General features: G+C 42.2%; 1 protein-coding gene across 1 annotated transcript in view; it reads left to right on the top strand.

Moving 5' to 3' along the window:
- Armc4 (armadillo repeat containing 4) overlaps window positions 1-12,199 on the top strand; it is a 193,249-nt gene that overhangs the window by 18,701 nt on the left and 162,349 nt on the right. Inside the window, exons 7-9 of the mRNA XM_008850554.2 lie at window positions 3,198-3,391; window positions 5,574-5,669; window positions 6,832-6,979. Coding sequence (XP_008848776.1) covers window positions 3,198-3,391; window positions 5,574-5,669; window positions 6,832-6,979 — 438 coding nt within the window. The remainder of the gene's footprint in view (window positions 1-3,197; window positions 3,392-5,573; window positions 5,670-6,831; window positions 6,980-12,199) is intronic.

Raw genomic sequence — 12,199 nt, 5'->3', positions numbered from 1 at the left:
ACAGAGATCCACCTGCCTCTGCCTCCCAAGTGCTGGGACTACAGGCGTGCGATTTTATTTATTTATTTTTTAATTTTTACAAAAACGTTATAGAGAATTTTATACATGCATATAAGGTGTTTTGATCAAATCCACGCCTACTCCCTCCCCTCCAACATCACCCCCGTCTGATGAGGTAACTCACTTCAAGCTAGATACAAGCTCCCAAATACTTTTGACATTTTTGGCCTTGGAACAGAGTATGTTGCTAACAGGCCCAAGGACATTTTGACTTTTAGCCAAGAAACTGGCTACATTTCTTTGGGGTCTTTTTACCCTAACTGCCTAGCCAATTCCTACCTCCTATTCTTATCACGCCATCCTCTGAAGGGGTTACCCAAATTGCCAATAGGGAATTGGGACGCCGACCGCTCTGGCTTCTTCCATGCTGAACATGGACTCAGTGTGAGGCAATTGGGGTACCCCTTCAGTGGGTCTGTCTAAAAGACTCCTAAATTGCATAACTCTTGTCTCTAAGGGGAGAAGAAAGTCCTTGAATCATGAATAGGAGATGTGAAGGAGAAGTAAAGGCAAGAGTACTTAGCATTACAAGTTCTAGACAGGGAACTAGTAAAAAGTCAGAACAGGGCAATTTTCAAATGTTCGTATAAGAAATTCCTTTAATGCTAACACCATTTAATCATTTCGAATTGTCATGTCTGTGATTATATACAACCCCACTAATATTGCAGCGTTGTTTGATTATACCCTGTGTTCTTCCTGCTTGAGGATTCCTTTTGGCTGTCATTTTGCATAGGTTTATTTTCCCTTCATCAAAGAATGTCTTGATTTCTCCTTCATTCCTAAGTAATATTTCCACTGAGCAGGGCTCTCTGGGTTAACAATCCTTTACTCCAAGCATTTGAAAAATGCTAAAAATCTTTCTGGCCTCTGCTTGTCTCCTGAGACACCTACAGTTCTTTTCCGTTCATTTTATAGCTATGCTAATGTATCATTTCTTACTGTTTTTATGAATTTTGTCTTTTGTTTTATGGACTTTCATTAATCTATATCTTAGGAAGAATTTCTTTGGGTTTATTTTGTTTAGGGTTTTCTCAGCTTCTGGAATCATAGAGTTAATTCCATCTTTTCCCAAGATTGAGGAAATTATAGGGATACTTGGAATATATTTTCAGTCTGACTCGCTGTCTCTTCTCCCTCTGGTACTCAGATGGTATGAATGTTGGAATTTTACTGTTAGGTCTTAAATGTTGACGACCTCCTCCTCTTCCTCCTCTTCTTCCTCTTCCCCTTTTTCTTTATCTTCATGTGTGTATGTGTGTTGTATATGTGTGGAAACACATGTTGCTGGCACACTTGCCTGTGCATGCATGTATGGAAGCCAAAGTTTGACATGACAAGTCTTCTTCTATTGTTCTGCACTTAATTTTTGAGACAGAGTCTCTTATTGAGCCTGGAACCCACTGTTTTCAGCTGAATTGCTTGGCCAGTGAGCACTGGGATTCAGACATGTGCTCCCACTCCCAGACTTTACTTATGCTAGAGGTCACATCCTCATGCTTGGGCCGCTTGCAAGATTTCCCCTTTCCACTTCCCATCTTTTTATAAGGGCACTGGGATTACAGACGCTTACACAATGCATCCGGCTTTTACCTGGGTTCTGTGGATGCAAACTCAGGTCTTTATGCTTGCAGGGCACAGGCCTTTATCCATGGAATTGTCGTCCAGCCCAGATTCTCTCCTGCCTTCACCCTTCTTGGACTTTCATTCTCCCTTGTTTCGTCTCTTTTAGAGCTTCGCTTGGTGGAGCGTTCTTTTGTTTTCAGTACTTTGAAGTGAAAGTGTCCGTTTGTTTTGCTTTCAGCATTTCTCATGAGAAATCTTCACATTTTTATGTTTCCTTTAAAACTTTCTCTCTCTCTCTCTCTCTCTCTCTCTCTCTCTCTCTCTCTCTCTCTCTCTCTCTTCTCTCTCTGGTGTGTTGGGCAGACAGTCAGTTCTGGTTAGGGAAGCGTTGTGTGATTACTCAGCTTGGGTGTGTGGTATTCTGTAGCTGAGCCACAGGACACAGTGCAGTCTTATTTCTTTTCCGTAATACTTGCTACTCTGAGCCAGTGTTGTCCCTGCTTAGACCTCTGCAGTGTTTGCAGTTGACTAAACACTGACTTGTCCCAGCCTCCCCTCCTGAGCCAGACCCTCAGTACCAATCTCTCTCTCTCTCTCTCTCTCTCTCTCTCTCTCTCTCTCTCTCTCCTCTCTCTGGTGTATGTGTGTGTACGTGTGCCATGTGGGCAAGTGGAGGCCAGAGACTTTTGAAGGATGTCTTTCTTTATTGCCTCCCCCACTTTTTTAGCCCAGAGCTCACCAATTGCCTAGGCTGACTAGCCTAGCTCTGGGGATAAACCTGTCTCTACCCTCAACCTGTATCACCACACCCAGCTTTTAAATAGGTGCTGGGTATCCAAACCCAGGTCCTCATGCTTATGTGGTGGGTACTTTACTGATAGAACGATCTCCCCAGATCCACATTTTTATGTTTCTAACTGTGCGTGGGAGATGTTTTTTATTTTGAAATATTTCATTTTTAAATTGTGTGTTCATGTGCATGCACACGTGCGTGTATGTACATACGTGTTGTGTGTGTGTGTGTGTGTGTGTGTATGTGTGCTCATGCACACCTGTGGAAGCTAGAAAAGTCATTGGATCCCGTGGTGCTTGGATTACAGTGGCTGTAAGCTACTTGATGTGGGTACTTGGAAACCAAACACTCAGGTCCTCTGCCAAAGCACAAGTGCTCTTAACCACTAAATCATCTCTCATGCCTTTGGATATGTCTTCTATCTGTGGCTAGTTTCAAGATGCTTCTTTTATCCTTGGCTTAAATAATTTGAATATGATGTGTCCCAGTCAATGTAAGGATGGCGTTTAACTATTTCAAGAGGTGGTAAGGTCCAATACTGCTATTACGTCTGTGTGTTGCCATAGAGATGAATTTAGAAACAACACATTAGTCTCTGCCTAACTCTAATATAGGCCTTAGTCTTGAAGTTATCCATATTTAAATTGGGTTGCTAAGCAACGGAATGTTGATGCATCTGAGATGTACTCTCCTATGTTTATCACCAGTGCTCATCTTTAGATGACACTGCATAATTCAGAAGTGACGTCACTGTAACCATTCCTCTTATTTTATAAAGGAGGTTAGAGTCAATGAAGAGCAATGGAAGGACCAAATTGATGAGAAACTCAAGAGTGAAGGAGCCTCACATGCATCTGTAGCTGGTTTAGAGAAGAGTAAACAGGAAAAGAACCAAATTAATTTTGGGAAAAGTCATATGACCAAGAGACTGGAGCCAAGCTTAAACTGGAGAGCCACTGTTGATTACAAAGAGTATGTAGACATCTGAGTGATGGGTTTTCTGATGCATCTTCACTCACCACATACTAATTTTTCCTGGAACGGTGCTTCATATTGACTTGTCCCTTCCTGGTTGGGTCCTTTGTCCTTCTCTTTATGTTCTAAGTGGGCAGTAGCGGTGCTTATGTTTAGACCACTGTGAAGGGAGGAGAAAGAATACAGTTTTATAGACTTTTGTATAGTGGTGAGTCAGGACCAAAGAAAGGGGAAAATGATACTAAAACACATGGAGAAATAACATGGAAGATGTAGAGGTTGTGGTAGGGAGAACTTTACACGATTAAAATTACGTGATGGGGTTAATCACGGAAATTTTCTTAGCAACGATGTCTTCTCTCTGAACTCAGCTTTAATATAGTAAGAAGCAGAGTCTCAACAGTGTTAACAGGCCTGTGTAAAGTAGGTACTGGGATAATAAGTACATGGAATATACAAAGCTCCTTCCATTTGGAACCTCTTTGCTATGAGTAAGCAAAGATGAAGAGTTATTGCTACTCAAGGGCTGGGATGATGGCTCAGTCAATAAAGTGCTTGCCTTGAGAGCATGAGGACCTGAGTTCAACTCCCCAAACTAAAAGAACAACAACAAAACCTGGGCATGGTGGTGTGTGCTTGGAACGTCAGTACTGAGAATCACTGGTGCCTGCTGGCCACCCAGCTTAGTCTACTTGGTGAATTTCAGACCAGTGAGAAACGCTGTCTCAAAAAAGAAGTAACAGCCCTGAGGGACAACACCCAAGGCTATCCTCCAGCCTCCACATACACATGCACACATGTGTACCTGCACACCCACAAACATGCATATATATATACATACATAGAACATGCACACAGAGTCATTGCTACTCAAATGCTGGGACTGTTAGAAATCCCTAGAACATTGTGTTAGTCAAGTTTCTATCACTATAACAAAATGCCTGAGACAATTAACTTGTAAAGAGAAATGGTTTATTACAGCTTATGATTTTAGAAATTTCAGTCCGTGATTAGAAAACCATTGCTTCTTTAAGTGTGGTAGGGGTACTTTATGTCCATAGTGGGGAGCACATGGCAGAGTAAAACTGATTATCTCATGACCAGGAAACAGAAAGAGAGAGTGATCACGTTCCTATGAGGGTCTTCAGTGACCTAGAGACCTTAGGCTCCACCTTGTAAAGGTTCCACTGCCTCCCTACAGTGACTCCTGGGGTCAAACCAGGGTCTCATGCTATAGCCCAGGCTGGCCTCTACCTTGTGGCAATCCTTCTACTTAAGTCTCCCGTGTGCTGGATCATTGCAGGCCTGAACCTTGTGCCTGATGGGGGTCAAACCTTTGTGGGTGTTTGGCGGCTCCTCATGGTCCCAGCTGTAGCAGGCACCTTGTAAAAATGCAGCCAATATCTGACAAACACCAGCTTGTATTTGATGCTGTGTGCTATCTTTACACTTATATTCAATGTTACATGATAGAACTGGTTCCTGGTTGGTCACAGGAGAATGCTCTCCTTTAGGGATTCTGAGGAGGGTTTTGTTTTGGAAGTGAATGTGGGTTTTGTTTTAGAAGTAAATGTAGAGACTTCAGGAGGATTGAGCGCTGTGGGAGAGTAAGTGCCTTTGCTTTTCTGACCCTCACTGGCTTCATGGCTCTTGACCTCTGTAACTGTGCATGGCAGTCTGAAAAATGCATGTGGGTCCCTGTTAACGGAAAGTGAATTGTAAAATACTGCTTTTAATAATGGATGGCCAAGCCCGGGAATGCCTGAAAGACCAGGTGTGCCCCTGTTGCAGTGTTGGGTGAGGAAAGGAAGAAACTACAGGCTAGGGGAGTGTAACTGAGCCTGGAGCGCCCAGAGTGGAAGGTGTAGGATGAGGGGCTCGCTGCCACGGGGCCTGTGAGTACCTTTTCCTAGTGCAAAAAGGTACTGGTCAAAGTGCTGTTTCTTGTTTGATTTTTTTTTTTTTTTTTTTTGAGTCGGGGTCTAACTGCATAGCTGTGCTTAGAGAACATGAAGGTCCCCTGTAGGTGTTGTGGGGGAGGCTGTAACGGGCTATTCTGAGGCAGGAAAGAGCATTTGGGGGTGGGATTCATGAAAATGCTAGGGCCATCTGTATTTACTTCCATCCTTTCTATCCTGTTTTTCAGTATCAAGTAACAAAGCTCTGTTTCCTTGTTTAGCCACAAAAGCTCTATAAAAGACAGCCAAGAGGGAAAACAAGGAAAGCCTGAAAAGCCACGCGCATCAGCTTCCTCTGGGCGGGCACGGTTACTCCGGTACGTACACGGTTACTCTGGTACGGCCCTGACCTTAACTGTCCTCAAAGAAGGGCTGGGTGCAATGGTAGTTAGAGGCCTACGCACTGTTATATCAGGGTCCCAGAGCATCTTCATTAGTATATTGACAGTTACTAGCAATGTCGGTAAAAATGATTGCTTTAAATATATTTATAAGACGTCCTTCTCATGCAGCACCGGAACATGGGGGTGCTCAGGAGTCACCAAGGAGAGAGCTATCTGCTGCAAAGAGCAGGCTTCTAAGCGTTGGGAGTATGCACGCCAGGCTCAGCTGTGCCTCACAACAGTCACCTCCTTGCAGAGTTATGATATGTCCGGGGCCTCTTCTTGTCATCACAGATTATTCTTCCAATTCTATGCTGACATTCTTTCCATTTAAGATAACAATTAACATGGGACCGACAATAAACATTTTGTATGATTTTCAGTTTAACAAAAAGGAAAAGGAGAAGAACAGTCAGCCATTTTTACTGGAGAGTTTCAGAGAGGTGGTGGGAAGGGGAGGCAGAGATTCACATTGAAACGTTTGCACACTTGGGATTAAAAAAATAAACTTTAAGAGCTGTACTGCACTGATGCTAGTTTTACTTTCTGGTTTACTATAATACATTATTCAATTTGTTTAAGAACTTTTAAAGCTTTCTATTGTGGAATAATTATAGATGCATGGGAAGTTGTAAAGACAGTGCCTGGTCTCAGTACACGTGGCTCAGCAACCTTCTGTGACTACATTGAGGGAAACTACAGTACACTCACAGTACCAAGACATGAACATCAGCTCAGTGTGTGTCTTTACCCCATATGCAGGCGTGTGAGATGAACACAATTGTCAGCACACAGAGCTCCCTCAGCCCTTGGGTTCCCTAGTGTCGCCCATCAGAACCACACCTACCCTCCCTGTGGTACTTGAGCACTTTGGTTTGTCTGTGGCCTTTCTGGATGCATCTCATTTAGAGCTTTTCACTGTGTTTGCTATATATTACAATTTGCTTGTGCTGCCTGCCCTTCACCAGTTTAGGGAAGTATGGAAAGTTTGCCTGCCTCCTAGAACTCACAGGTACTGCTTGCTCTCTTGTCTGTTGCTGCTGATGTATCACTGTTACAGTCCTTACCCGTGTGCCCTTGTTGTTACTGTTCTTAGTAAGGGTGTCGAGAAGGTTGAGGAAACCGTCAGCGAGAGCTCCTCAGAGAGCGAGGAGGATGAGGAACCTCCTGACCATCGGCAGGAAGCAAATGCAGATTTGCCCTCAGAATATTGGCAAATTCAGAAGCTGGTGAAATATTTAAAGGTAAGAAAAACATTCCTACTCTGCTTTCAATGTTCAGTTGAAACCTTTCCTAAAAACATGTATTCAGCTTCTAAGCTGATGATAGGTCTCTTTTAAGTAAGAGTAGCACGTTGCCGCTGCTACGGAAGTGTAAGTGGGGGAAGGCCTAACCTTGCTCGGAGGTTTCAAGATTAGTCCTCATGAAGCAACAAGGCTGCCTGCTGCCTGTTCTCTCTCTCCTGGCCGGGGTGTAGGAGATGGGCATCGTCGACCCCAGATGTTGTGACTTTATCTGTGTTTTATGATTTTCAGTATGGTGTGGGAGAAAGCATGGTGTTTTGAAGCTTCACCTAGGTTAACTTCTAACCTGTGTCTCTTGCTGGCAGGTGGTTATTGTAGTTATGGTTTGAGCTTTAATTCTCTCAACTTGTGCAATTAAGTGAATAATATTTGTATGACAGGGAGATTTTCAAGATTGAGAAAACACATTTGAAACATGTACCATAGAGTCTCACACATTGTAAGTGCTTAAAGCATGTATTGGCCACTTTCACGCTTCGCTTCAGTCAAACGACATGTATGAAAGTATCTTGCATGATAACCAACTTATAAGGTGCATTGAAATATTTGAACGGAGGGTTAACCCAGAAAATGGGTTGCGCAAGCTGGATAATTGCTCATTTCTGGTGTGCTGAAGCCTTGTTTAAAGTCTAGAAATATTAGTGAGCCAAAAAAGGAAAGAAAAAAGAGACAAAACATTCTGACTTACCTCATGTTCTTTATCTGGTTTTCCATGCCTTTGGTCAGATCAGCCAAAGGTAAAGCATATTTAAAGATATTTTTACTTCAAGTCTGTGAAAAGTTCTTTTCCACACTTAAATACTTGGGGCAGCATGTAAAACAGCCATTGTGCAAGCTTTTGTAAATTTGATAAAGGCCCTCTGCATGGACAGAGTCCTGCAGGTGTAAGACAGAAGAAGGATTTCTGCACAAAAATAGAAAAATAAGCTCCCTTTTAATGAACATTCCTTCAATTCGAATTTCCAACATTTCTCAGAAAAAGATTTTTTCCTGAGTCTTAAATCTCAAGAAAAATTAATCAAGATATTAGGAAAATGTATTTTTTTATTGATTCAAGAATTTCATACACAGTATTTCGATCACATTGAGGGCTCCCGTCCCTGTCAACTCTACCCCACTACTCACCCCTGACTTCGTGTCCTCTATTATTATTTGTCTTTTCTAAAGGCCTATAGAGTCTCATCTCTTTCTCAAATGCTCTCTGTCTTTCAGACTCTGGCCATCACACCAGTAAGAAAAACTGACTCTCCCTCCCTCAGCATTTACCAGTTGCCAGTAGATCCTCAGCTAGGGCTGGGGCTTCCTGCCCACATCCCTGACCCATGCTTGGCCCCTGTCTGTCTTGAGTTTGCACAGGTCTTGGGCATGCTTTCATAATTACTGTGGGTTCATATATGCAACTACCCTGTGGTGTCCATAAAATAAAGTTTCCTTGTGTTCATTTACCACCTCTGGTTCTTAAATCTTTCTATTCCCTCTTCCACAATGATCACTGAGTCTTGGGAGGAGTGAGTGTCCTGTCACATGGGTGTCCCACTCAGGGCTGAGCATTCCACAGTCTCTTATTCTCTGCACATTGATCAGTTGTGGGTTTTTGTGTTAATCTCCATCTGATGCAAGAAGATCCTTCTCTGGTGAAAAGGGAGAGATACACTAATCTATGGGTGTAACAGTAAGTCATTATAAGTCAATTTAAGACAATGTTTGTTTAGCACAATACTAGGTTCTCCCCTATGGATTGTGACCTGTCTAGTCATAGGTTCTTAGTCTTGATAATAGTATCAGGTATGAACTCCATCTTGTGAGCTGGGCTTAAAATTCAGTTAGAAGGTAGTTGATTACTCTCATAACATTTGTGCCTCTATTGTACCAGTGGGTATATTTTGCCAAGCCAGTTGCTACTGTAACTTGCAGGGTTCACAGGTAGGGAAGGTTGATGATTACCTTTCTCTCATATTACCTTCCATGATGGTAATATGCGTAACCTTCTAGTACTCTGACAGTTAGCCAGCAGAGATGAAGCCTCAGGGTCAGTACCAGCTTGATTTCTCCTGTTTGTTCTATAACTTAGATATGAAATGTCTTCAATGGTAGGGTCTTTGTGGGTTCTTTTAATGATTACTTTTTACACTGAAATTTTGAAAATTCCATACAATATACTTTGATCATATTTAGATACCCTCCCCTATCTTCACCCATTTTAGCCTCTCACAGTCCCACTGCCAGATTTCATGTACTCTGTTATGTATGTTAAGGCCTATCAAATCAAATTTGTGTCCCCAAATGTCCTTCAGTGTGGGTCCATTCACTAGAGCCTAGTTAACCTAGGTCTTATAATCAAGTTCTGGTGGGTAACCAAGTGCAGTGACAATAGTAAGTATTGTTGAGGGCCCATGGGATCTCTCTGATCAACAGCTCCAGAAGACGGAGCCCATTCCTGGCATTAAGCTTTTTGTCTGCTAGCCTGTGGTGTCTATTAGGGTTGCTGAACCCCTATTATAAAGTGTATACATTTAAACTTTTTTGATATTGTATATGTATATATTGAAAGAAGTTTCTATAGTAGGTTTCAATATGACTTTTTAAAAGGCCTTTAGCTTTAGTTCTCTCTCCTTTTGCTCTCTCTTCAGCCCTACCCTCCTATTCCCCACCTTGGTGTTCTCCTCTCCCATTTATATCACCTCATTCTATCTCCATGAATACCTCTCCATGGCCCCTTGTTAGTTTCCTGAGGATTTACCAATTGAAACACATCTGTCTAAAGATCCAAAGCTAGCATCCACTTATGAGAGAGAACAAGCAACATTTGTCTTTCTGGGTCTGTGTTACCTCACTTAGGATGATTATTTCCAGCTCCATCAATTTACCTTTGGAATTCATAATGCCATTTTTCTTAAGAGCTGAATAATACACCATTCTGTAAATGTACCACACTTTGATCATCCATTCATCAGTTGATGGACATCTAGGTTGTTTCCATTTCCTGACTAATATGAATAGGGTAGTAATGACCATGGATGAACAGGTATCTCTACTGCAAGATACAGAGTCCTTTGGGTATATACCCAAGAGTGGTATGGCTGGATCATGTGTGGGATCTATTTGTAACTTTTTGAGAACCTCCACACTGATTTCCATTGTGGCTGCACCAGTTTGCACTCTCACCATCAGTGAATAAGTGCTCCTCCCCCCCCCCATCCTCGCCACATTTATCATCATTTATATTTGGATCTTTGCTATTCTGACTGGGGTAAGATGACATCTCAAAGTAACGTTTCCCTGATGGCTAAAGAGTCTGACCTGATACCTTAAATCTGATAGAGGAGAAAGTAAGGAATAACTGAAAATTATAGGCACAGGAGAGGACTTTCTGAACAGGACTCTTATAGCGCAGGCATTAAGTAGAACAAATGGGATCTCAAGAAGCTAAAAAGCTTCTCTACATCAAGGGGCACCACCATTCGAGAGAAGAGGCACCCTATAGAGTGGGAAGAAAGTCTTTGCCAGCTATACCTCTGACAGAGGTTAGTATCTAGTATATACAAAGAACTCAAAAACATAAACATAAAAAATAATTAAAAATTGGGAAAAGGAACTAAACAAAGATTTCTAAAATGGTGAAACACAAATGGGAAAATGCATTTTAATTGTTTTTTTGGGAATCCGGGTTCACATTCTCTGGTATGAATCATGAGGACATTACTGATTTGAAGGAATTCATTTATCGTGCGAGAGCAGAAAGCTGTAATGGTCGAAGGCAAAGGCAAACATTTCTAGGTACCAGGGCAGGTCCACCCAGGAACAGCAGCGATCACAGTTCTAATTGTGTCTTTTCCAGGTATTTCTTCTCCATGGCGGTCATAAAACACTGCCCAAAGTAAGTAGGGGAGGAAAGGGCATATTTCATCTTATAGGTTATAATTCATCATCCAGGGAAACCAAGGCAGGAACTCAAGCAACAACCTGGAGCAGAGACCATTGGAGAATGGTGCTTATGACTTACTCCCCTGGTTTGCTCAGTTTCCCTTCTTATACAGTCCAGGCCCACCTGCCTAGGGATGGTACCACTCACAGTGGGATGGGCCTTCCCTACAACAATTAGCAGTTAAGAAAATGCCTCACAGACAGGGTCACAGACCACTCTGATATGAGAAATTCTTTAATTAAAGTTACCTCTTCCCAGACGATTCTAGGTTTGTGTCAAGTTGACAGCTGAAGAGCCCCATGGCTTGTCTGCTCCTATACTCTGAATGTGCACCTGATGCTAACCTGACTCATTTTTTCAAAGATAAAGGGTAATGGGCTGGAGAGATGGTTCATTCAGTAAAGAGCTTGCTATGCAAGCATGAGGATGTGAGTTTGGATCCTCTGTACCTATGTAAAATCTGGGAATGGTCATGTGTGTTTGTAATCCTGACAGTGGGAAGCAGTAGAGATGAGCAGATCCCAGGAGCTTGCTAGTCAATCAGTCCATTCACTCTGGATTCAGCAAACAACCCTGCATCAAATGATAAGGCAGAGAGGAATAGCAGAAGATGCGTGACATGGGTCTCTGGCCTCCACACTCACATGCACACACGTACACACAGTCACTGCACATGCACACAATATCATACATGAAAACATAGTAATACACTTACTTGCATACCAAGTGTGCTTTATATAAATCCTGTTAGTGATGATCCAAGAAATGGGAAATTTTAGAGTCACAGCTGGAGAGATGGCTCAGTAGTTAATGGCACTGGTTGCTCTTGCAGAGGACCTGGGTTCCAGCACCTACATGGTGCCTAACAACTGTCTGTAACTCCAGTTTCAGGGGATCTGGCACCCTCTTCTGACCTCCACAGGCATTGCACGACAGGGGTGCACTTACACTTATACAGGCAACACACTCATACACATAAAATAATAAATATTAAAAATATTAAAAAAAGAAATTTTGGAGTCAAAGTAAGCCCTTGGATTTGAAATGTGGAAGTATATTTCCAGTGTCAACTTGTGAGCCTATATAACCTGTTCAGTCTTTTCCAGGGGATAGGAATGTCACATTATTTGGATTCAGCAATTAACATTTGTGTCATTTGTCACTGCCTATTACACTGCATATTATAATTCATTCTTTGTGAATAATTTAACAAAAGAAATGCAAAGAGATTGGGT

Source organism: Nannospalax galili, unplaced genomic scaffold (genome assembly GCF_000622305.1).
Source record: "Nannospalax galili isolate Female #2095 unplaced genomic scaffold, S.galili_v1.0 scaffold43, whole genome shotgun sequence".
In the NCBI taxonomy this organism is placed as follows: Eukaryota; Metazoa; Chordata; class Mammalia; order Rodentia; family Spalacidae; genus Nannospalax; species Nannospalax galili.
The sequence above is the reverse complement of the archived record's forward strand: the minus strand, read 5'-3'. Positions and strand labels throughout refer to the sequence as shown.